Consider the following 24,314-nt stretch of genomic DNA (forward strand, 5'->3'; position numbering starts at 1 on the left):
TGATTCTGGAAAGTTTTGGAGGAATAGATTTCTACTTCCCCATTAAACATAGTCAATAACCTAAGCTAGAAGTATGGACAGTTCAGTTATGGCTATTAAATTTTGTTTGACCAAGCCTAGAAAATGCTCTATCATTTTTGTTAAATATTACCTAATTATAGCTACTCTTAAAATTAGTGTATATCCATTAGTTACTTTTTAATCAAAACACTTAGAAAGGTTTCAGTCTAGATGAGATTTGGAAGGCTATTTATGTTTGTAATGTGGAAAAATAAATGTACAGATATGGAACTTATTAAAAACACCCAGAGGTTATTTTTGTCTCCTTTCCTTGATCTAAAAGATCATGATTACAATGGCTGAGACATCACAAGTTCTGGCTGATTCTCAAGTGGTTATATTAAAACATCTAATGCCATTCTTCAGGTTTTTTTCAACGATCGTTTACTATGCTATTGCAGGACTGAAAATGGAGAGACTAAAGGAAGAATTGGAGTTCAAGATCAACAGAAGTGCTCAGGGGTAGATTAGAGCTGTCATAGGTCTACAATCTTTTCATTAAAAATAAATGAGAATCTTGTATGGGGCCCATTTAAAGGAAAGGTTTTAGTGGTAAAAGTGAGAGATAAGGTCAGGAAACTTCTATTGAATAGGCATTGAAGCCTCGAAAATCGGTTCCATTCGACTATGCAAATATTAGAAGAGGTATTTGGTCTGATTTAGGAAAGAATTTAATGCCAAGCTGTTTTTTAATGAGAAAAAAAATTCCCTATCTCTATTGAATTCCAGGAAAATTGTTTTTTATTATTATATTAATATATATATTGCCTAGAGGTAGTATACCATGTTATTTTTAATACGGCCATTGAAGCTGAAACACTTTTTAGAATGGCAAATATGTTGAGCTTGCTGTCATTATAGATGATGATTTTCCTCACAAAACTGACTCTAAAACTGAAATGAAGGGGAAACACTAATCCCTAAATTTCTTACATATTTGGAAAGAATATTTAATATAATAAACATGGTTGGGATAATATATGTACGTATAAGTATGTGTATCTTCATCTACATCCATCTATCTATCTATCTATCTATCAATACAATTTTTTTCCAAATGGTAGTATTTTGCTGTTGTTATTGTTGTTGGTCGGTTGGTTGGTTGGTTGTTTTCCTCAGGGACAAGTCTTGGGCTGACGTACATTTCAAAATTTTTTGGTGTGCTGACTGAACTGCACATTTAACCCGAAGCTTACAAGAAAACATGGACTATTTTCTTGTCTGCTGAATAAATGTCACCGAGTATCACATGAATCCTAGTTCAGCTTTGGAAAAACAGTATAGTTGATTTTGGAATTATGAATATCATGACAACAAAAAAGATACCTGTATTTTGAGCCAGACACTCAATGGAACTATCTTTGGTACTGGTTGCTCTTTGATGGGAGCTGTGGAATAAAAAGAAGATAATCTCAAAAAAGATCTAGCTGAAAGAAGAAAGAAGGGAATTAGAAAGGATTTTCTTGAAGGAAGTAATGACAAAAAATTAGACTTTCCCAAGAACAGCCTCCACAGAGAGAGGATATGCGAAAGTAAATGACAGTCAGCATCCTTCCCAGAGGTCTCTGGGGAGCATACCAAATGCAAAGAAGCCAGAGAAGGAAATTGGGAAAGAAGTTAGCATGTTATCTGCTCCTTCTTCCAAAGTTAATAAAAGGAAACCAGCTAAGATGTGGAAGTAAGTTCACGCAGGATTTTAAAGATTTGAAACTTCTAAGTGGACTGGGATTTATTAAATCCACTTTACCCTGACCAGATTCAGACTTTGCCCAGAGTTACCAGGCAGCAGTATTTTCTTCCCCAATCTGTATATAATAACAGAAGAATTATATCAGCTCTGGGTGATGCACTAAAAGGAATTTAATGTGAACAATAGAAGGTTCAGGCTATTTTATTCCTGAAGTCATTCAGTTTCTTTTCTCTACCCCTATGAAGAACAAGAACAGAAATTCACCACATTTGTAATTGGTTCAACATTGTTGGAATCAGTCACTACATACTAAAATTCTCTCAGCAAGTTCTAGAACTTTCATAATTTCTGTTAAAAGAAGAGAATGGACTACCAAAATGATGACCAATCTTGAATAATATTCTTGGGGAGTAATCTGTTAAAACTGATTTTCAAAGGGTTTGAAGGTGGCTATGTATGATTTATTATGTTATGTCTCTGTTCCCACATACTCTCTTAACTATTTTTAATTAATTTTACGGTAAATTTTATTCTTCCGGTGTTAGTGCTTATAAGTCAAAATTTATTTATTTATTTATTTTTTGCGAGGAAGATCAGCCCTGCGCTAACATCTGGCAATCCTCCTCTCTTTTGCTGAGGAAGACTGGCCCTGGGCTAACATCTGTGCCCATCTTCCTCCACTTTATGTGGGACGCCACCACAGCATGGCCTGCCAAGCGGTGTGTCGGTGTGTGCCCCTGATCCGAACTGCGGAACCCCGGGCCACCACAGCTGCGCTCTTAACTGCTTGTGCCACCAGGCCATCCCCCCAAATTTTAATCTTCTGGTTATTAGTAAAGTATTTTCACTCAGAAGACTCTGAAGGTAAAGGCTCTTTAAAATTAAAATATTCTATAAATTATCATTTAAAAATCTTGTATTTTATCACATTATTAAAATGTTAATAAAACACATTTGTATTATTTTGTAGTTCAGATGACTTCTTCTGCAACATCATTTGACAAAGGATGCCTTCTTCCATTATTGGGTATTTCTGTAGCATTTTAGAGATACAATCTATTTAACCTTGAATACAGAAACATATTTGCAGGAAGGACTAATAGACATACCAATAAATTATTGGTTTACCATTACAAGTTACATTACTTAATTTTAATAATGTTTATGCTTCTTCCATCTGAGATGCTTCAAATTTCTGGAATGCTTTCAGATACCGGCAATATATACATCATGCATCTTTCATGAGATGAATTACGGGTGTAGAATGTCTTGTGATCCTTTCTTAAGTCCCTTACTGTGCTTAGGTTACATAGTTATCACAAATAATCAGTCAGAGAAAAGAATACAAAGGTGCAAAACAAACATTTTCTATTTCATCCATTTCCTCTTTCCTAATAGATGAAAATTACTTGTTTTGAACTATTGGCCTTAAGCTTCCTCTAATAATCTTGGAACCTGGAATGTCCGTAAGAGGTTGGAGAGGTGAATGAGTGAGGTGGAGCGAAAAAGACCGTGACATGTTCAGGCAATTTATATCTTGCGAATAAGGGCGGAAAACCAAGCAGAGATGATGACGTATTGCTTTGATTTATTTCACTAAATGGCTATCACTATCCATTGTGGCTGTGCTTTGATCATTATTGCAATCTATGGAAACAGATAAGAAGTGTGAAGGACAACCAAAACTCTGGCTCACATTTTATTCTTATAAATATTATCCCAACATAAATGATAACAGTTGCTGTTTCTAGTCTCCTCTCATTATCCTTACTCTATCTCTTATTTTCAATATGTTTTTTCTCAAAAAAAAAAAAAATCCTTCTCTCCTTTGGTTATTGCCAGAGATGGGTGGCTGACCATTGGGGTTGCTTATATATACACCTTTATAAAAGTCAGAACTGACGTATTGTTTTCTTACAATTCTATACTCTTGTATAGAACTCAATATTGGTTTCATGATGCCACTTATCTTTTCAATTACTTAACTGATGCTTAATGGTTTCCTGATATTTTCTCTAGAAATAAATACAGGAAGAATAAAAGAACCAGTTCCTTGGTATCAAAGACTCCATTCTGATACTGCAAGTGTAACCAATAAAATATTATGAGATGAGATTGCCGAATTTTAGGGATTATCTGAGAAATGAGAATTTTGACTGAGGAACTATATTTGAAAATTTTCATTTCACTGTCTGAGAATAGCCAAGTAGGTTATGGTGCAGCTAGATAGGAGAGGTGGCCTCTGGTAATCTGTTTCCTTATGATTTCTGTGTTTCTCAAGTGCTTGAAAAAGAAGTCTAATGTTTACTGTTGAACTTAGAAGCTAGTAATAATTAAAGTCTGTTTCATCATCCCGTGTTTCAAAGAAATCAGAGAAATGCATCATGACGTCACGACCTCAAAGTAGATAAAATACGCAGTGAAATACACCAGGGAAATCAAAGTTTGCACCCAGCAAATTAGAATGAATCATTGGTATGAGCCACCATAAGACATTTTCCTTCCAAAGTGATGAGAAAATCAGTGGTGAATGCCAGCCCAGAACCATCTTATTCAGAAATATGGTGGATCTCCGGTCCATCTAATGCCCACCACTGGCATGTGTCCAATTCCATAAGTAGATTCTTATGGAGGTTACCTTGGTAGGTCCATACTTATCTCTATGACATTAATGACAAGAATAATAGGGAATACCTAAAATGAAGTTTCTGAACTAGACTGTCATTAATTTCTATATCCAGAGAAGACCATTTAATGGAAAGCCCAAAAGTATCTAGATTAAATTCTCTGCCATGGGCAGGTTGAAGTCAAAAATTAAATTCAGTTGTAGAAATACATATCTGAGTTTGGTTGATTCAAGAAAATTTGGAATAATATAGTCATTACACCATGAACAGTATCCCAGTCAAGTTGGCTTAAGTAACAGAGTACATTTTTATTTTTTACCTTTTCTGTCAAGGAAGAAATTAGCAGATGCCACATCATTTAGGAACTGGAAATTAAGTACAGACAAATCACACTGGGACTGATTTTTGAAAGGCAAGAACTAAGTCTGTATTACCTCCATCAGAGCTATAGAGTCTCTCATAACAGCATCTCCTTCAGAGTTTGGTTCCTTCTCCTCTCTCAACAGATTAGTACTATCTGATCTCAACTCCAGTTAGTCATGTGTCATTTTGGCTTCTCCAAAAGGCATTCTTGCCTCTGTCTTTAAAAAAAAAGCATACAAAAAATAAAACAACAACAAAAAATCACATACATATCCTATTTGGCTTTTGATATATAACTGACTAAATATGTCATGTACTCATTCGAATACCTCGCCTCAACTTGAGTCTGCTGTCCACCATGGGCCCACCAGCTGTGACCAGGTGAACTAATCCATTAGGCACAAATATGGTCCCCACACTCATCCTTCCTGAGGGGCTATGGATGAGGGTTTGTTACCTCTGAAGGCATCACAGAGGAGTCATAAGTATGATTTCATGCTGAAGTGCTTGATAACACTCATTTTATCCTCCTAAAAACCACATAAGCAATTTTCAATCATTCTTAAAATTTATTCGATGCATACATTCAAGATAAATTGATAAATTTTTACTTCAGAATTGATTATCTTCATGCTAAATTTGTCTTTTTTTAAACAAACAAAAAATCATTTGCTTTCATAGACAAAAGCTCATGATTAATGAACGCACAGAACTAATTTTCACAAAATTTTAAAACATAGTCACTGGTTTCCAGAGTTTAAGGAGGAGTCTTTTCTCTAATTTTATTTAAAATCACCCACAAATCTTTACTTCCATACATCCTGGAAGATTTTCACTTGGTAACTGTAAACCAGAAATTGGAAATTGGTATTCATATCACATGGGAACAGTGTTGAACCTTAAATCACAGTCTTTCTCCAGGTGACATCTTGTAACATTGAAGGATGGCATAATTTCCCTATCAGGGTTTCTTCAGTCTTAGGACTCTGACTTTTTCCTCTTGGTTTAAATGACACAGTTACAGCAAGGACAAATTTAGTGTTTTGCTCTTTTGGTAACATGTTCTCTAAATAAGAACATCTGTTTTACAGTCGCTTCCTGTTTATAGGGTAAGCTATTGTAGTTAAATTTCAAAATGTCAAACTCAATCAAAAATACTGATCTGTTTCAGTGTGCAGGTGACATGGCTAATGTGTATAAGGAGTCAATATAATCCAGTGGCAAGAATGCTCTGCTGGGAATAGGGAGGACCGTTTTCTATCCCCAGCTCTCTGATGAATTATAGGTCTACAAGAGGGTAAAAAGGTATCCCAAGGACAAACAGGCTAATGCACTCAGGGAAGAACCTGGTCTGTGACGGGGAGAATCTGATTGCTCTGACCAAGTCTATGTGCTCCCTTAAGGTCGGACATGGCTGCATACCTTTGAATATGGCTGAATTTTCTATTATTTCCCTGAGTGTTCATGACACACAGGACATTAACCAAAACATAAACAAGGATTGACTAGGTGAAATAGAGCAGATTCTAAAAAAGATGTATCTTTAAGGAAGCAAAAAGATGTATCTTTCAGAGGATTGTCACTGGGAGGTTTAAGGGTCAGCTTGAGGGTGTCCGAGTCCAGGTGGCCTAGGAAGGTGGAGGGGCTCACAAACTCTAGGGGATACTGAAAAAGATTTCTGATACCTATAAGTTTTCTCTGAGGTTATACAATGACTCTCCAGTTTTCAGCAATAGGGACCTAAAACTCTAGGAGGCTGTGTACTTTCCCCTTTATATTTGTTCATAGTGAACGATTCCAGAACATCTTTCACAGTTGTAGTAAGGCAATTTAATCATCTGTGTTTTAACTACTTGATAGAGTGATTCTAGGTGACCAGAGTGTCAGCTCATTGTGAACAAATTGTACTGCTAGGTGTGTAGTCGGAACCACATGTATGTTACAGTCAGCAAGCTACGTGGGTGAGCCATGTTTGACTAACGGCTGTGAACTGCCAATACACATAACATTTTGAGTGAGATTTGAGTTAAATGATTATTTAAGAAGTCTATCTAAACCCCGTTTATTTCTAAAGTTTTAAATAGGAGAGATTTAGAGTAGCAAAGTAAAACACAGAAATAGAAATGAAACAAAATAAACAAACAGGGTGACAAAACAGAAAATGATCAGAAATCCATCATCAGAAATCATGGAAAGCTTTCCTCAAATGAATTTTGGAAAAGAAAAATGAACAAATAATATTTTTCTGTCCATTAGCTTTTCCTCTCTCCTATCCAGGTGCTATTGAGGATAATCAAGAGATTTCAGGTTGACATTCAAGTTGGTATAAAGGACATTAAACCTACATTCCAGGAAGAGTATTTGATGGAGAGTCCGGAATCCTTGTTTCTGATGCAGTCCCGAATCAGTCAATAACTTCAAACTTTGCAGGTAGCACCCATCCTTTTCTCCTCGACATTCTCCTATATCTAACTCTTTAGCAGACTGCCCCAGATCACTTCTCCTCATCTTCTTCACAAGGATCACACAAGAAAATTACCTTAAACTCGCTGACAGCCTCTTCCCCATATTTCCCCCCCTTATAATAAAGTGACATGGGAAAGCATCCTAAAATCATTGAAGTTAGTGCTTTCTTGTTTGTTTTGTTTTATTGTGTATAAGGTAAAGTTTTCCATTATTTAGTGTGATGAGAAATTTCCACATCTTAGGTATTAAGAAAGATTGATTTACTGCGAAGGCAAGTACAGGATAAGGGAGGGATTGCTAGTTCAGTTAAAGACCCTTTGTGATTAGGGATTATTGCAATTAGATTTACTTAGACCTGGTGATACAGGGTTTAGAGTCCTCTTTAGGGACCTGGAGAGGGGAAATGGGGGAAGAAAAGATTTACTCAAACTCCGCATTTCAAATTTTTAGATGGAAAAAAAGTTGTTGTTCAATTATGAGAGAGAATCTCCTGCAAGAGAGAAAGGAAACATGATTCTGGGTCTCCTATCAACCTCCGTGTCTGTTGTTGCCTGGAGACGTGATGGTAACGAGCAGGGCAAGGGCAGCTGGCTGCCTCCTCCCAGTCCCCATCACTGCATTTTGATGTGACATTTTAGGCCCACCTGAGAGCCTTGCCTGCAACCCTATTATTGCCCCTACCCTCTCCCAATTTCCTCTCTTACAGAGACCATGGTCTCCAACATGCCCAAAATAAAAGAGAAGACCATCCATACCACAGACTTCTTTCCCATTCAGGAAATAATGGGACATGCCAAGATGCAGAAGATACCTGGCTGAACTTCAAAGGCTTTGCAGATTCTGGTACACAAGAGGGTACCAGGCTTGCTGCTGCTCCCAGGAGGCAGGTAGGTTGAGCTTCAGTAGAGTAGGGCAGTGCTTCTCAAATGTTAATCTGCATACAAACTACCTGGAGATCTCGATAAAATTTAGACTAGGACAGAGCAGATCTGGGTGGAGCCCGAGATCCTGCATTTCTAAAAAAACTCCCAGGTAATGCTGATACTCCTGTTCCTTTCAGTAAAAGAGGATAGGGGAAGATATTTCCATACTAATTGGTGGGGAATTTAGAGGGTACTCTGGTTATATACAATAAAATTACTCTTCATTATGTGATTAAAATCACAGTTGATAGGCTTATTGTATTTTAAATCCAGTCCTTTAAAGAGTTAAAGAGACAAAACAAAACAGAACCAAACAACAAAAATCCTCTGTATTAGACAGTGGATTTCAACCATGTGAAAGTCAATGCCCCACTTTTTAATGAACATACTTGTTAATATCCTGTTTCCTATTATGAAGTAAAATTTATAGATAATATAATGTACATGCACACACAGTTTAAAAATATCAATATAATCACATAATTATAAGACAAAGAAAAATAAAAGGAATTTGTTATAAAACGATGAGAATTTTAACACACAAATTTGTAGGTACAATTAGCTATTAGACCTAACGAAGTAGTCAAGGCTTGCACTTAGATAAAAAATTGTTGTGGCAGCTACCATCCAGACTAGTATAGTGCGTTTTATTAAAAACATCAGTAGGAGCATTGCTGTTTGTGATGTAATGTTTCCAAATGATACAGTCTTTGGTAATGTCTGAGCAAAGTACAGCTTTTCTTCCATTTGTCAGTTATTTGCATTCCCGGAAAATTCAGAGTATATAAGAATCATGCCAAAAATAGTTTGTGTTTACATCAAATTAAAACTAGTGTCTTAGCTCACAAATTTATAAAAAGGTGTTGATGGACATTAGTGACTCCTAGGACTTGTGACTCAAAAGGCAGCTGAGGACCAGCAACATATAGGTCTCAGCTGAGAGCTGGCCAGAACTTGCAATTTAACAAATTCTTCAGGTGATGTATAAACAGGGTAACATTAGAAAAACACTGCTCTAAGATGTTTAGGGCATTCACAAGCTCGGCTGAACAGAAGATAATTCTTCATTACAATGGACATGGCACTGCAGGAAATCTGGCCTCGCTGGTTGCTCACTAAAGACCAGTAATACCCATACCCCACTGTCCTGACAACCAAAACTCCCTCTAGGGTGGTATACTTCCTTTTTGAGAACATGTTAAGTCTGTATGTAGAGGGAGTTCTCACAATCCTAACTTCTCTTAATGAGTTACCCAGGTCTTTCTTTTTCTTTTTTTCCATGGGCTGCTACTATGTATCTTTTAATATCATTTGGAGCAGAGTGTTGGTTATGAAGTATAAATGTGATGAAACTCAAATCTCCAAGATAGTTGGAGGAATGGAAATAAAATTATTGTTGATATAAATAAACTATAAAAATGAGTTATAAAAATATAAAAATAAATAAAATACCAAGAGTTTGTTATGGTTATGTTTCTCACTGTACTATTTCAGGTGATGAGAAGATGATTACATGATGTTGGAATGGCTATAAATTACTAATTAACTTACCCAATACCTTATTTTACTAATTCAGTACCTATAAAACCTCCAATAAAAGATCAATGACACCCATATTTAGTGGTTGAAATACCCTGCCTGCAAGAACCAGACAGGAATTGAAAATGAGGGCTGTAGGCCAGGTTTAAGGAGAAATATACTGTTTTAGTGTTTAGGTAGAATTTTGAAATTCCAGTCTAAGGATGCAACACTGGTCAGCTCCTTTAAATTTGCCATGCAAGAGTGTAGTTGTATGTTAACTTTAATTACTTGGATAAGTTGGGATCTGCCAGACTTTTCCACTGTACAATTACTAATATTTCCTTTGCAACAAATAAGTATCCTATACAGAAATACTTTGTGTTAATAGTTCTCATCTATCATTCACCCACTGACTTTCTAAGACATTGATGATTCTTGTCTAAAGCAAGTATTTCTATGATGATTGCCAAACAGTGATTTTCTAATTCCTAATTCTGATTCGTTCTGCGTTTGTGAGTTGGCATTCTACCATGAGGAAGAGATTTCTCTTCTCCCCATTTATGTATTCAGTTATGTATTTATATTGTAAGCTCATGGATTCTTATTTTTTAAATGAGTTTTTATTCCCTTTGTCCCACATTCACAAATAGGGACCCTTCAAGCTGGCTTCTATATCCTTTTGACAACTTTCCATCATTCTTTAAGTACTTCCTTACTTTCTGGCACAAAACAATTTTTCAGCTTATGTTGTACCCGCCCCGACCTTATAAACAGCTATTTCTCTAAGGAAAGAGGGATCTTTTTACTGAAGAATGATATTTAGAAATGAGGATTTGGGTACTAGGTGGTTTAGCCATTTTTAAATACTAGGCTTATAGAGGCCATATTCCTCTGGTGTGAATTCATTGTATTGCAGATAATTTAATTTGTTTCTATTATTATTATTATTATTATTTTATTTATTTATTTTTTTTGCTGAAGAAGATTTGCCCTGAGCTAACATCTGTCACCAATCCTCCTCTTTTTTTTGGATGAGGAAGATTTGCCATGAGCTGACATCTGTGCCAATCTTCCTCTATTTTGTATGCAGGTCGCTGCCACAGCATGGTCGCCAACAAGTGGTGTAGTTCTGCACCTGGGAACCGAACCTGGGCCACCAAAGCAGAGGGCAGCAAACTTAACCACTAGGCCATGGGGCTGGGGCTGTTTCTATTATTTTTTACTGCAAGATCTTTGTCCTTTTCTGTTCCACACATTTATATGAGATACATTTTTTGTACTTTTAGATGGAAGTTTCTGGGTATACAATGGGAAAAAGCTCCCTGGATTTAAGGCAACCTCCTCTTTTGTAACTACGAATATTAAAAATATGGTCTCTCCTTGTAGCCACTCTGACAGTTCTGAGATCTCTCTCCTCCGTGTGCCTCCCCCTGCTGTCTAAAGCTTCGTTCATCTTTATTCCAAGTGTTCCTACTCTGCTGAGTAGCAGTTACCCATCTCCACTCTTCAAAAGTTTATTCTCTCCTTCTGAGGGAACATTTTTTCATTTGGTATTTTGGAGGCCCTTGAGAACCTAGAGTATCCCACAACCTGCTCATCTTTTAATAAATAGTTTTGTGGGCTCTAGTTTGCGTGTAACTCACTAATTGTTTGAGTCACACATCATAACTCACAAATTGAAGACTGTGGAACCTCTTCCAGTTTCATCCATTTTTCTCAGATCTGCTGCTGAGAATTCTCTGCACAGTGAGGTGCTCTCGGTTTGAAGGAGCACGCTTGCAGAGGATCGTGGGGTTTCAGAGACTGTTGGATTTGGCAGCTCCCCTTTCTCTTTCCTGCATCACCCTCACACCTGCTCAAACCTGTGGGTCCTCTCTCCTACCCGCCCCCTTGTTGGCTTTGACCCTATCCACTCACATTCTGGGCTTTGTGGCCTACCCTGTCACCCAGTCTCCTGAATGACGTTGTCTGTGGGAGTTTATCTTTTGCTAGCCTAGATTTTCTGTTTTTTTCTCTCTTTTTTTTTTTTTTTGAGATGTGGGAAGAGTCAAAAACTGTGCTACTAACTTGATATTTTAACCACAATTTGTGATCTAAGTATTTAAACTGCATTTACTGTGCATCTTGTAACATGTATTTGCATAGCCATTGTAGTCACTTATATATTTTATTGTCCACTTTCTTTTGCAAATTTGATGAAATAAAATCAGTTATAATTTTAGAATATTTTAAATTACATTAAGTGAAAGCAGTACTGGTTAACCTAAAAATAAGACACAAAAGCTTTTCCATTTCACTTACATGACGTATTTCTCATAAAATACACCATGTCCAAATATACCTAGATGCTAAGATTGTTTCTGCATAATGCTATAACAGCAGGCATATCTATTCAGACCAATCAAACATCTGGGCAGGCCAATGTAATAAACCAGCAAAATATCTAGGCCATTTCAAGAACTCACATAGCACTATGATGAATAAAATGCATTTCCCTTTCCTTTCTCAATCATTTACATGTACATGTAGAATACCAAAGGCATTTCTGCTGATGTTTATGATTTACAAATGGACCATGCCTGTAGTGGGAAGGGGAGGTAGTTCCATCTATGACGTTTTGTTTGTTTATGTGGAGGTAATCTGGCCAGGGAATCAGCTAGACCTCATTTTCAATCTGATAGAGGAGACTCATTATACGGTAATATTTTCTTTAAATGGTCCAAGTAAAGTTCCATTCTAATGATAAAAATGAAACAGTAAAAATTATTATATGTACAAAAAAAAGATAGTGTAAATAATGTGATTATGTCTAAGTAAATGCTGATAGCAGAGATAGAAAGGATCGGTTTTGTATTTTATATCTTCTTTTAGTTTCTTAAATGAGCAAACTTGGTATAAGTTTTCAGAGATGACAGCCATATTTATGGTGTGGGATATCAATTTCGTTTAAGCCAAATAACAAACATAATGCAGTGATCATATTTCTATAAAACTTCTCTTATTGTATTTCCCACTGTTATATTCTATTAAAATGTTACTTGGGAAAATGTTAAATGTATGTTTATTTGTTAATATTATCCACATTATCCAATTAAATTACATACTATTTATTTCATACAAACTAGGAGAAAGACAATGAAGACCTAGACCTATTGGAAGACCCAGAAAAAAAAAATCATACGAAAACATATGATTGCTTGGGTCAGACATACAACTGTAGCCAACACATGGTTTTATGCTCTCAAAGAAATGAATAAAAACACAGTTTGCAAGGAAAGAAAAGGTGCATGTCTCTCATGCACATTGTCAGAGGCTCATAAATATGCACAGAATCAATACGGAAGTACAGCGACGGTATCCCATTAAAAAAAAACTAAATTTTTCTCGCTAGTCCGTGCGTAGGTGGTTCACCATCTGGAAAATGTCTTAAAAAGAACCGGAACATGGAATTTGTGCAAAGATGCGAGGGTGCCCTATTTCCAGAACAAATTGGCAGATTGCATTTGACTTGTTCTGGGAAACCAAAATAAATATGTTCCTTTAAAAGTTCATCTATTCTATGTTAATGACCTAAAACAGAAGAGTAGTAAAAACATAAAAGATGAAGTTAAACAAAAATATCAAATTTGGAAACTTACATGGTGAGTTTTGAAAGTGAATTTAATTGCATGTTTTATAAATATATTTTTCTTCAAAATTACATGTCACTGTTGGAAAAAATTCAAGTTAAAAGGAGTGGTTTTGTATGTATATTATCCAGAAAATGCCATCAATGCTAGCAATATTTCCAAGTTTTTTGTTTCAAGATTTACGTGTTTTCACTTGCATAATTGGAGCAGAAAATTAAATGCTTGGAAGCCAACAAAGGTTTGAATAAATTGTAGAAACAGCGACTGTTTTGTTTAAAATGTAGACTTCAAAAAAATCAACTAAATCTTCATTGTATTCTTTATCTTCACTTCATTTTGCTATGCACTCAATCACTTTGACTTTTATTGATTTATTTATGTCTATTCTTTAATATAATTCACCTAGCAATTACATTTATATCTGGTATTAAATTTAAATCAACATTTTTATCCTCTGAATAGCCTGCCAGTTGTACCAAATGCTGTTTATGAAAGAGTATTCTTCTTAACCACTGAAAAGAAAATTCAAATTTGTCAACTAATAAGTTTACGTATTTATTTTCTAGATCCCCAATTCAGTTCTAATTATTAATTTGTTTATTTTTGTAATATAAAGATAGATGTACTTGTACATATATTTATAAATATGTATTTTATACATAAATATATAAAAATATATATTACATATATATTTGATGTTAGATTCAGAAACTTTGTTCTAAACTGTGGAATTTTCAGGCAAAGACAATGCATGCAGAGCCTTACACTCTGTCTGGCATATGGTAAAATCATAACTTTTAGCTATTGTTATTTGAAAAGAAAAAATTTTAATAGAATTTGAGGCTCCTGAAGGCAGTTAGGCAATGTTTACACAGAGAAAAACATCATCTTCTGAGGAACTTGTGGGTGTTTGGGGCTTGATGGTATTTTCTACAGCTTCATTAAGGTATAATTGATGTAGAACAAATTGCTATATTTTAAATATGTAATTTGACAAATGTTGAGAAAAAATTGGTAAATATATATCCATGATACTATCACCACAATTGAGATAATGAATATATCCATCACCCAAATTTTCTTCATGTTCTTCTCTCCTCTGTCTCTCCCATGACTTCTACTCTCAAGGCACCATTAATATGCTTTCTATCACTGTTGATTAGTTTGCATTTTCTAGAAATATACATGAATGGGATCGTACAGTATGTCAGTACATACTAGTTTTTGGTCTGGCTTCTTTTACTCAGTGTAATTATTTTGAGATTCATCCAGGCTACTGCGTATATGGATAGTTAATTCTTTCTTATTGCTAACTAGCATTCCATTCTTTGGATATACCACAAATTGTGTATGTATTCACCTGAGGGAGAAGTTTTTTTTTCTTTCCAGTTTTTGGCTTTTAGAAAAAAGCTGCTATGAATAGTCATGTACCAATCTTAGGGTGAACATGTATTTTCATTTCTCTTTTTTCTTTCCTGTCTCTCAAGTACCACTGCCATGCCCTGTCCAATGCCTGATAATTATTGTTTCATATATTTTGTACTGTTTTTTTAATTGTTTCAGGGAGAAGGGCAAATTCAATTCCAGTTTTTCCATCTTAGCTGGAAGTGCGCCCTTATCCCATATTATTTTGTTGGCAGGTTCTCCATCAATTACGAGTTATGTTTTTTCTTCCTGCAACAAGTTAAGCTCCGTGAAGGCAGCAATATTTTTTTTTCTTGTTAACTAACATTTCAGTTTCACCTGAAATGTTTCTACCATTTGATGAAACTCCATAAATATTTATTGAATTAGTATTAAATGGAATAACATAAAATGCAAATAACAGGGGCTATAAACAAATGGAAATTTATTCTTTAACCATGATTCATGAGGTCAAAAAGTGATTTATAGACTCAACAATGCTATTCAAGACCATAACTTACTACCTCTCTACTTCACTAGCTTACATGTATGGAATTTTTATCATTAGGCTTATTACCTCATGATTGCAAGATGGTGGCTGTAGCTCCATGCCTCAGGTGCTCACTTTACCTTGTCTAAAGGGAGAATAAAGTGAGGAGAAGAAAGAAATAGGAGAGACTTTAATTATTGGGCATACCTTTTTATTTTTATTTATTTTTTTATTCGTTTTTTGCTGGGAAAGATTCACCCTGAGTTAACATCTGTTGCCAATCTTCCTCTCTCTCTGTTTTTTTTCTTCCTCCCCAAAGCCCCAGTACATAGTTGTATATTCTAGTTCTAGGTCCTTCTAGTTCTTCTATGTGAGCTGCCCCCACAGCATGGCTACTGACAAATGAGTGGTGTGGTTCCACGCCCAGGAACTGAGCCCCAGCTGCCAAAGCGGAGCATGCAGAACTTAACCACTAGGCCATCAGGGCTGGCTCTTTATTTTTATTTTGTGACTGTCCTAAATTGTTTATCAGATAAGAATTTTACAAACATTATTTATGGGCATATCTTTAGTCAAAGAGGAAATAACTTCCTAAAACCCCTCAATGTTACTTAGATCTGTCTCATTGGGCAAATTAGGTCACATGACCACTCCTAAGAGTGTGGTGGCTAGAAAATTCATCAATTTTTAATCATGAGATTGGAAGTTAATCAATGGAGAAGAGATTTGGGGTCAACTATTGTGTAGCTACACATTAGTTCTGCCACAGATTGTTTATGCTTATATTCATTTTTTTAAATAATTGTCTTGGCAATTCTTACATATTTATTACTACATAAACTTCAAAAATTATCCACTTCAAGAAATTTGACACTTTTATTATAATTTTATTAAGTTTGCGTATTTATATTCTATTTTTCTCCACTTGCATGCAATTTCTTCACATTTGTTTAAAATAAATTAAAAACATTGTTCCATGCCTTTCATTAAGATTTTTATCTGATTTTCAAATTCTAATTTCTAGGTATTTACTTTTTGGAATAAAACAAGCTATGATTTATTTTCAGCTTATGTAAAGATATTTTATCATTATATCTTAAATCAAATTAATTTTATTATAGCATTTGGGTTTTATTTTGGAATGTAATCAAATCATCAGTAAAAGTAAATAATTTAATTTTTCTTTTATGAAATTTCTATGAGTTTTTAAATAATTTTATTGTATGTTTCATTTTCCAGAACTTCAAAAAATTGAATAATAATATAATAGTAGGAAAACATCAGATTCTCGTTACACCCAATAAAATTAGTGTTTCACCATTTAAAAGGTTATTTCATCTTGTTATTTGTTTGATAGATGCATCATACTTAAGAACTTAAGAATCCACTGAGCTACCCTCGTTATTGATTTATTGATGTACTCCACTTGGATTTCTCTGGCCCTTCTATCACTGTATATATCTTTTATGTATTGAAGCGTACTCAGTATTACAGGTGTGTCACGTGTTAGGCAGATACTGCTCTTGGATTTTTGAACTAACTCTTCAACATTAATAAATCAATCCATGCCACACCTCTTATAAGCCTTTCCAAACACCCCAGTAAAAATCAATACATCCTTCCCCTGAAGTAGTAAGTCATTTAGTGTTTGCACTACTTATATTACCACTTTCATGCACTCTATAATGCTTTCTCAGTGTTTCACGTATGATTGGCCTCTCATCATTGCTTACATAGAGAATCTAAAGTGAGGTGTCAAATATAATCGACTGGAAGGGACTCTAATTGTCATTTCTTTTCAATTTTTATTACAAAAGACAATGAAAGTCTTAAAAAATGTCATTTGATCCAAATCCCTACCAAATTCAGAAAGGAACCTCTTAGAAAGGATCGCAGACAGATGGAAAATTAACCTCTGCTTGTAAACTTGGAGTAAACTATAAAGATTAGCTGGCACAATAATTTACTAAAAAAGAAAAGTATAAAGAAATGTTTTGTGATAAACACACACAATTAAATTCAACAAATATCTGAAAGGAAAAAATAAATTGTGATATAACAGATAGAGGACCAGGTACAAAGTAGTACAGAAAAAGGAGTGGTTAAATTCACTATCAAGTGAAGGCATCAAAGCAATTTTTTGAGACCAGGTAATACCTGAGTCTGTTTTGAGGATGACAAATGTACTAGACAGGGAGTAATGTCCCTATGGCCTTGTGGACAGAGATGGAAACCAATGCTGCAAGTGTATACATATGTCTCTCGATTAACACTTAGCTCCTTAGTTAAATAAAGGACCATTTATGAAAATACCCATGCGTATCTTTCTAGAAGTTTTTATTACATGCAAATACAATATTTATGTGCTGGGAAACAGGGCATGGATGTAAGAGGATTAGCCTAGAGAAGCAGCCATTAACTGGTGTCTGAGCGGTGTTCTATACCATGCTGAGTGTCTGAGATAGTAACTGGAGTAAAGTAAATAAAGGGATGTATGGCAGAGTTTGCATTTGTTGAAAGATAACATTGACAGTAATGCCAAGGTTTTGGGGAAAAGGGAAAGGGAAAACTGGGAGGCTACTCTGAGAAATGATGAGGCTCTAAACAAAAGCTCTGTTATAAGTCATGTCACTGGGTATAGAAGAGGAGGATAGGTTTGCAATTTATTTAATAAGTAAACCTTAAAATATGTAATGATTTATCAGATGCAATGACGAACATTTTAGTTTGGTTCCCTAGAAATAAGAGCCTGAAACAAACATATATGTAAGGGTATTTTGGGGGGAATATCATCCTGGGGAAAGGGAATAAAGAAGGAGAAGAGAAAGGGGGAAAAGGAGAGCCATGACAATTATGTTTCACTGAGTTGTCCTTGCCAGGGGGCAACCAAGTGCTCGTTCCTTTGGGATCCTCAAAGAAGCACATCATAAAATCATCCTTTGTAGATGGTGGAGGAAGAGGTGATCATCTCCACTCACCTGCCTAAAGGTGATTGGAACCCATGCAAAGGCTGAAATAAGAGACAAGTGATAGAGACCAAGAGGATGTGAAGTGGTATATAGGAGGGGTCAATTTTAGTAAAGGAGAAAAAAACATTCAGAATAAATATGGAATGAGAAAGCCTCAAAAAGTATTAAATTAACATGACAAACTGATGTATTGAAAATGTTTGTTGTTGTTATACGCCTAAAAATGGGTATTTAGAAAATTAGGTGATTTTGATCATGGGAGTATGGCTGCCATTCTGGCAGCTGAGCTGTGGATGGGAGGCAGGCAATGTAAGGTACTTTTCCTACTTTCCAAAGTTGGTGAGCTCTTTTTCTCTTTCACTAAAGTTAGTTATTTAGGCTTCTAAACAAGCTTTTTAAGAAAAAGGAAAAAAGTCTTTCAAATCATAAAATGTGCCCATGGAGACCTATTTTCAGACACTATTTGGGATTCTTTTTACCAAAGAAAGTAATCTTCATAGCAGAACTCCAAGCTTAAAAGTTATTTTGCTTTTAGATTCGTCTCTGAATGTTGCTATGCTAAAAGAAACTTCTACAAAACAAGAATAAAGCTTTTATACTTCACACAAAGCCACGGGGATACCTTCCTTTGCATAGCTGTGGGGATACCCAAGGCTTTAATGCTAAGAAAAAAAGGCAGCAAATCCCTCTACTCATCACACCATCTGGAGGACATTTACGAGACGCTTTACACACACAGACACACACATACACACACACACACCTGGATAACTGCCCATGAGCAGTGTTGGCATAACTTGTTTGGAAGAGTAATTCAAATTACAGCTATGATATATTTCAGAGAACTCTGGAATTTGCCTCACAGTTTTTCAAATTTTAGATATTTATTCACTAAATCAGTGTATTCTTGAAATCAAGGATCACAGAAAATTGAAACTTATAGGAAGTCTCTGGGTCATTCCCTAATTGTATAGGTTATTTAAATTCCATAACCCTCAGGCAGTTAGTAAGCAAAGTCATCTATCTCTAAATTAAAATTAGAGTATTTTTCAGCTACTTCATGCATTCATATCTAGGGGAATAGGTAAGTGAAGAACATTTTGTGCAGATAAAACCACTTATCTTGACAAGAGGGAAGATGGGTCACTTCAGGAACTTAAATTCAACGTAGCAGCATTGCAGTTTGAGGGAATATAGAAGGATAACTCTGGAAAAATAAGAAGAAGCCAAATTATAAAGGATCTTAAGTCATAGACAGTGATTTAAATGTTTCCTAAGGTCATGAGAGCCATTGGAAAGTTTTAATCATAAGAACCAATCTGATTGTTTGTAAGCAGGCATGACATGGAGAAACCAGACAGACACAGATGCACATTGAAATGGGGTTGGGACAGGAGCCTCACTGGAGAATCTTGAGGAAAGAATGAGATATGAAAAGCATCTAGAAAACTCTTTCAAAAAAAGTATGTGAAAACGACCCTAGAAGTAAGCCAAGGCTATCAGAGATATAAGTTGGAAGTATTCAAAAATCACATCCTTCTCATCTTGAACTTGTGCAATTGATTTAAAAAAATTAATGTACTACTCCCATCACTCCTATATTCCATCTAGTTGCAGCAGTTCATAGTAATCACGTGCTGTGGCCTGTCAGATCCTGAGACTATTGGCCAGTCTTTAGGGCCCATTATTCTGTTAAAAATCTAACTGGGGTACACTGCAATTCAATTCTGGTACTGACAACCCAGAGCTAGAGCAGACACTACATGTTAAAGGACACAGTCTCCAACAAGAATGCCCTTACTTCAGACCCCAGTTGTACTTTGGGGGTACCCAGGCCACTTGCTTTTCTGACCAATTGGCTATAAACTTGGGATCCTCATGATCCATTTAGTTTCAATAATTCACTAGAATGACTAACACAATAACAATTTTATTATAAAGAGACAATATAGGACAAAAAATTGACAGTATCAACTATTGACAGATATATAGAATAGTTGGGACTTTCAAGTGTTGATAGGAATGGACACTGAAACAACTACCTTAGAAAACAGAACGGCGTTTCTACAAGGTTCAAGATTTATATCCCCTCTGTTTCAACATTTCCCCTCTTAGAAATATACTCAGGAGTAATGTCTTATTATGAGCATCAGAATAGTTCTCACCTTTTTCTTATTGGCCATAAACAAGGAAAAGCTCAATGACTCAGTGTCGTTTCTTTCCTTTTTATTACTCTTCTCTTCCATTCCGTTCTATTCTATTCCATTCCTCTTGACATTTATATACAAATGAATACCACGTACAGCAACGGAAAAAAATCTACAGTTATGCACAAGAATATGAATAAATTAAAACAACATAATGCTGGGAAACAGCAACCAGAAAACAATCCCATTTGATGATTTCCTGTACATATAGTAAAATAACAGCAAATCTATACTCTATTGTATAATGATATACGTATATTTAGGTGGTACCATTCTCAACAAATAGGGTGTGATTACCATAAACATCATGATAGTGATGCCTATAAGTTAAAGGAATGTAGGTAGTTGGAAAGGGTTATTCTAAGGGCTTCTGGAATATTGACAATGTAATCATGATTTCAAGTCTGTTCAATTTTTAATAATTTGTTACACCATTCATTAATAGTAAGTGGACTACACCATATGCGTTATATTTCACAGTTAAAAAGTTAAAAGTCAAATCATCACATGTATACTTTGGAACACAATTTTAAATAACATATTACCTCTTTTTAGATAGCAAATTTAACAGATGTTTCACCCAAGGAGAATAATTGGGGGTGTTTGTCAAAGGCCCATGCTTTAGTAAAAGTACCATACACTGTAATTAGCATTTAGTTTTCCTAGATATATTGCAAACTCCAATAATGTGGAGAGGAATATAATTTTATTGGCAAATTTTACTTCATGGATATATGTAGCACCATAACCAGCAGCCCCATTTTCTAGGCATTGCTATATTTAAATTTTCCAATCCACTTTGTTTAAAATAAAAGAAACTGGCTTTTATGGAATTTGGAGTTTAACCAATAAACACTTACTCTAATCTTGTATCTTCCCATGAATTATTTAAGAAGTAAAATTATTTTGATTAGAATATAAGTTTTTCATATCACAGCAGATGTTCATCGTTTTCGTCCTGGTGAAATTTCCGTTATCGACAGATTTTATTTGTGTGTTGTACTTCAGTAAAACTACAACAAATGCTATGGTAAAATGTCAGACATATTTGTTTTAACTTTAACTAATTAAAAAAGAAGACCAACTAGAATTGATTTAGATTCAAAATAATTTTAAAAGGTGTTATTTTTTTCACTGAAGTGTTATTCCTAAAATAATTTTATACCAGAAGGAGAATCATCTGTAGCTTGGTTTCATGCTTCCCTGTGGAGAGGACTCCGCTAGAAGAATGTTTCTGATCCCATGACCCAATCATTTTCTTGTTCCTGCCCAGGATGGGGGCATGTCAAAGGGCACAGCAGCCAATCTGAAGGAGCTGTACATGTCCAAGTCTGAAATCATTTGAGCACCAAAATATATAAACAATGATAGTATTATATTACAACCCAAAGAATAAAATAAATGTCCACAACTCTATACTGATGTAAATAAATAAATGAATAAATAGGTAGGTATAAAAGAAAGGACAAATCCAAATAATTCATGTAGACACTCCCCACCACAACTCCCCCGACTGCCCCACACCAGAAGGTGGAGCTCGACACCCTTCTCCTTGAGTGTGTGTTCCAGGATCATATTGTATGTTCCCTGACTCAGTCTTAGAATCAGCCGTTTCTCCAAGGTGCTCTGGTTCCTTTTCGTGGAGAATGGTATTTAGAAACCAAGCTCTAGGTACTGGGTAGTTTTACCCAGCTGCTGGAGGGTCCTCTTAGGAGACAGAGCTAAGAAATCTATGCCAGCATACTAATGCATGTGTACAAACATATCTATAATCAGTTCTGTTAAACATGAGTTCCTGCTGATATCTCTGGCTCTAACTTAGCATTGCATGGTTCATTGTAGTCTTCCTCTCTTGTTCATTTGTAACTTCTCTCTCTCAAGTTACAAAGAACCTGAGAAACCTGTCTTCCATTATCTTCACTATATTTACTTATTTGATCAACCCTAGCATACATAAAAAGTAGTTTCAGGGGCCAGCCCAGTGGCATAGCGGCTGAGTTCTTGTGCTCTGCTTCGGCTGCCAGGGTTCGTGGGTTAGATCCTGGGCGAGAACTTACACCACTCATCAAGCTATGCTGTGACAGCCATCCGCATACAAAATAGAGGGAGATGGACACAGATGTTAGCTCAGGAACATTCTTCCTCACCAAAAAAAAAAAAAAAAAGTTTCATAATTGCTAACTTGTACCTTATGAAAAACAAATTTACTAACTAGGGAACAGTATTTGGGTTCAATTCCTATGGTTTTGGCTTTACAGTGTCCAGTCAAACTTGATTTTCCAAAGTTACTTAAATCACTTCCTGGTTTCTCACCCTCTGTATTGAGGTTGTGTCATACATTTGTGATACAGTTATGTTTGTTTGTCATTATCTGCATTCCTTCCTGGGATCACTCCAACCTCTGTTTTTCTTTTTCTTTTTTTTTTTTTTTTTTAATTTTTATGCAGTAGAGTTCATTATGTGTGGATCTCGGCTGGTAGACACATGATTCTATGCATACAATATATAGTCTTAAAAAATCAAAAAGATTAAAAAAAAGCAAAACATAAAATTGAATAGAAAAGGTACAAAATTTACCTAACTATATACTGAATTACAGCAAAGCCACATGTGCAAAAATGAATTATTTTAAGTAACGTGTGAGCACAGTATTCAAATGTATATTCTTAGACAAATAATCTGACAGGTAATCATGATCTTTTTTACTAAGTTTTTTTTGGGGATAGTCATCAGTATAATGATTCTAGAAATATTTTGTGTACATAAGTAGGATTTTGTTCTATCGTTAAGATAGAACAAATGATTAAACAAAGAGATACTATCAGGAACCAGCATTTCCTGCAGCAGTAAAGCATACATATTGCCCAGACCTTGGTGTCTAAATACCCAATAAAAGTAACTAGAGCTCCTTGAAGAAAGTCTTGAATACGATATGAGGCTGTAAAAATGTATTTTAAAAATGAGGCTAGAGGGACTGTAAGAGTTCCTGTTCCTTTTCTGTGTCCTACCTTAGTAAAAGATCCTGCTGATTGATCCAAACCACTTCGATGCTGGTTGGGTCACTTTCTGTGTCAGGCCTGATTGATACTAATTACAGAGAAGCATCTGTCTTAGTCTGCTCTTTTTTAAAGTTAAGACTTTAAAGAATAGAGAACATCAGTTGAATTTCTCCAGCATGAGGTGTTTCTGTTTTTATTTATTGGTGCACAGATCCATGTGTATGTAGGAACATGAAGATATGAAGTTGTTCTCTAATAAGCAAAATGACTGCTTTCAAAGTCCCTTCTCTCCCTCTGAATTGCTGCACCGCGAGGCTTTTTATCAATTTTTCTGACATTTGAGTAAAAATAAAAACTCCTGATCAGAGTTCTACAGAAAGTGTCTCTTCAAATCTTGCAATGACCTTTACATTACAACTACTTCCTTTGTGATTCTTTCAAATGTCTCCTAATAGCAGCAGGCCTGGTTGAAACAGTTCACTTTGTGCTCACTGGGTTTTTACTTTTTAACTACAAACGTGGGTAAAAGCAGAAGATAAGAGAATGTGTGTTGATTGCAGTTATATAAAAATGTTTGTTTTGGCCTCTTGTGGCATCCAGCTAGCAGTGTCTGATACATCTTCCTCCGATTTCCAACTATAACAATTATAAAATGCAAATAACTAAAAATGTTGAAAATTTTTAAATAACTAAACTCTAGCACCTTTGGAGAAACAAATTACAGACCCTCATGCAGATCTCTGCTAACTTCCAATCAAATAAAGTTAGGTTAAGAGTCAACTATCGAGGCTGTCTGATAAGAGATTCCCAAGTTTCACCTCATGAAGAAGAAGATTCTTGAAGTGGAGAGAATCAAAACAGGTAGGATATTAATTCATTTCTCAGAATGTGTCTACTGACTCCACATGGTTGTGTACCAATTGGAAAGGGCTGCCATTCACTTCTATATCAAGGTGCTACCTTCCT

At 35.4% G+C, this 24,314-nt stretch overlaps 1 protein-coding gene across 28 annotated transcripts in view; it reads right to left on the minus strand.

Moving 5' to 3' along the window:
• Positions 1–24,314, minus strand: part of LOC147913319 (uncharacterized) — a 128,349-nt gene that overhangs the window by 61,919 nt on the left and 42,116 nt on the right. For 14 of the 28 annotated variants that reach the window (XR_015548795.1, XR_015548809.1, XR_015548804.1 and 11 more), the window contains 5 exons: positions 21,515–21,680; positions 20,308–20,461; positions 15,261–19,349; positions 4,812–4,958; positions 1,387–1,448 (listed from right to left, as the gene is read on the minus strand). Coding sequence is in view for 6 of the 28 variants with exons in the window: in XM_087418323.1 (XP_087274449.1) it covers positions 1,387–1,448 (62 nt within the window). In the remaining 22 variants the exon portion in view is untranslated. The other 14 variants (XR_015548814.1, XR_015548812.1, XR_015548797.1 and 11 more) reach the window with 4 other exon arrangements.

This window comes from Ceratotherium simum, chromosome 28 (genome assembly GCF_057802395.1).
Source record: "Ceratotherium simum simum isolate JZ-2026a chromosome 28, ASM5780239v1, whole genome shotgun sequence".
NCBI classification, from domain to species: domain Eukaryota; kingdom Metazoa; phylum Chordata; class Mammalia; order Perissodactyla; family Rhinocerotidae; genus Ceratotherium; species Ceratotherium simum.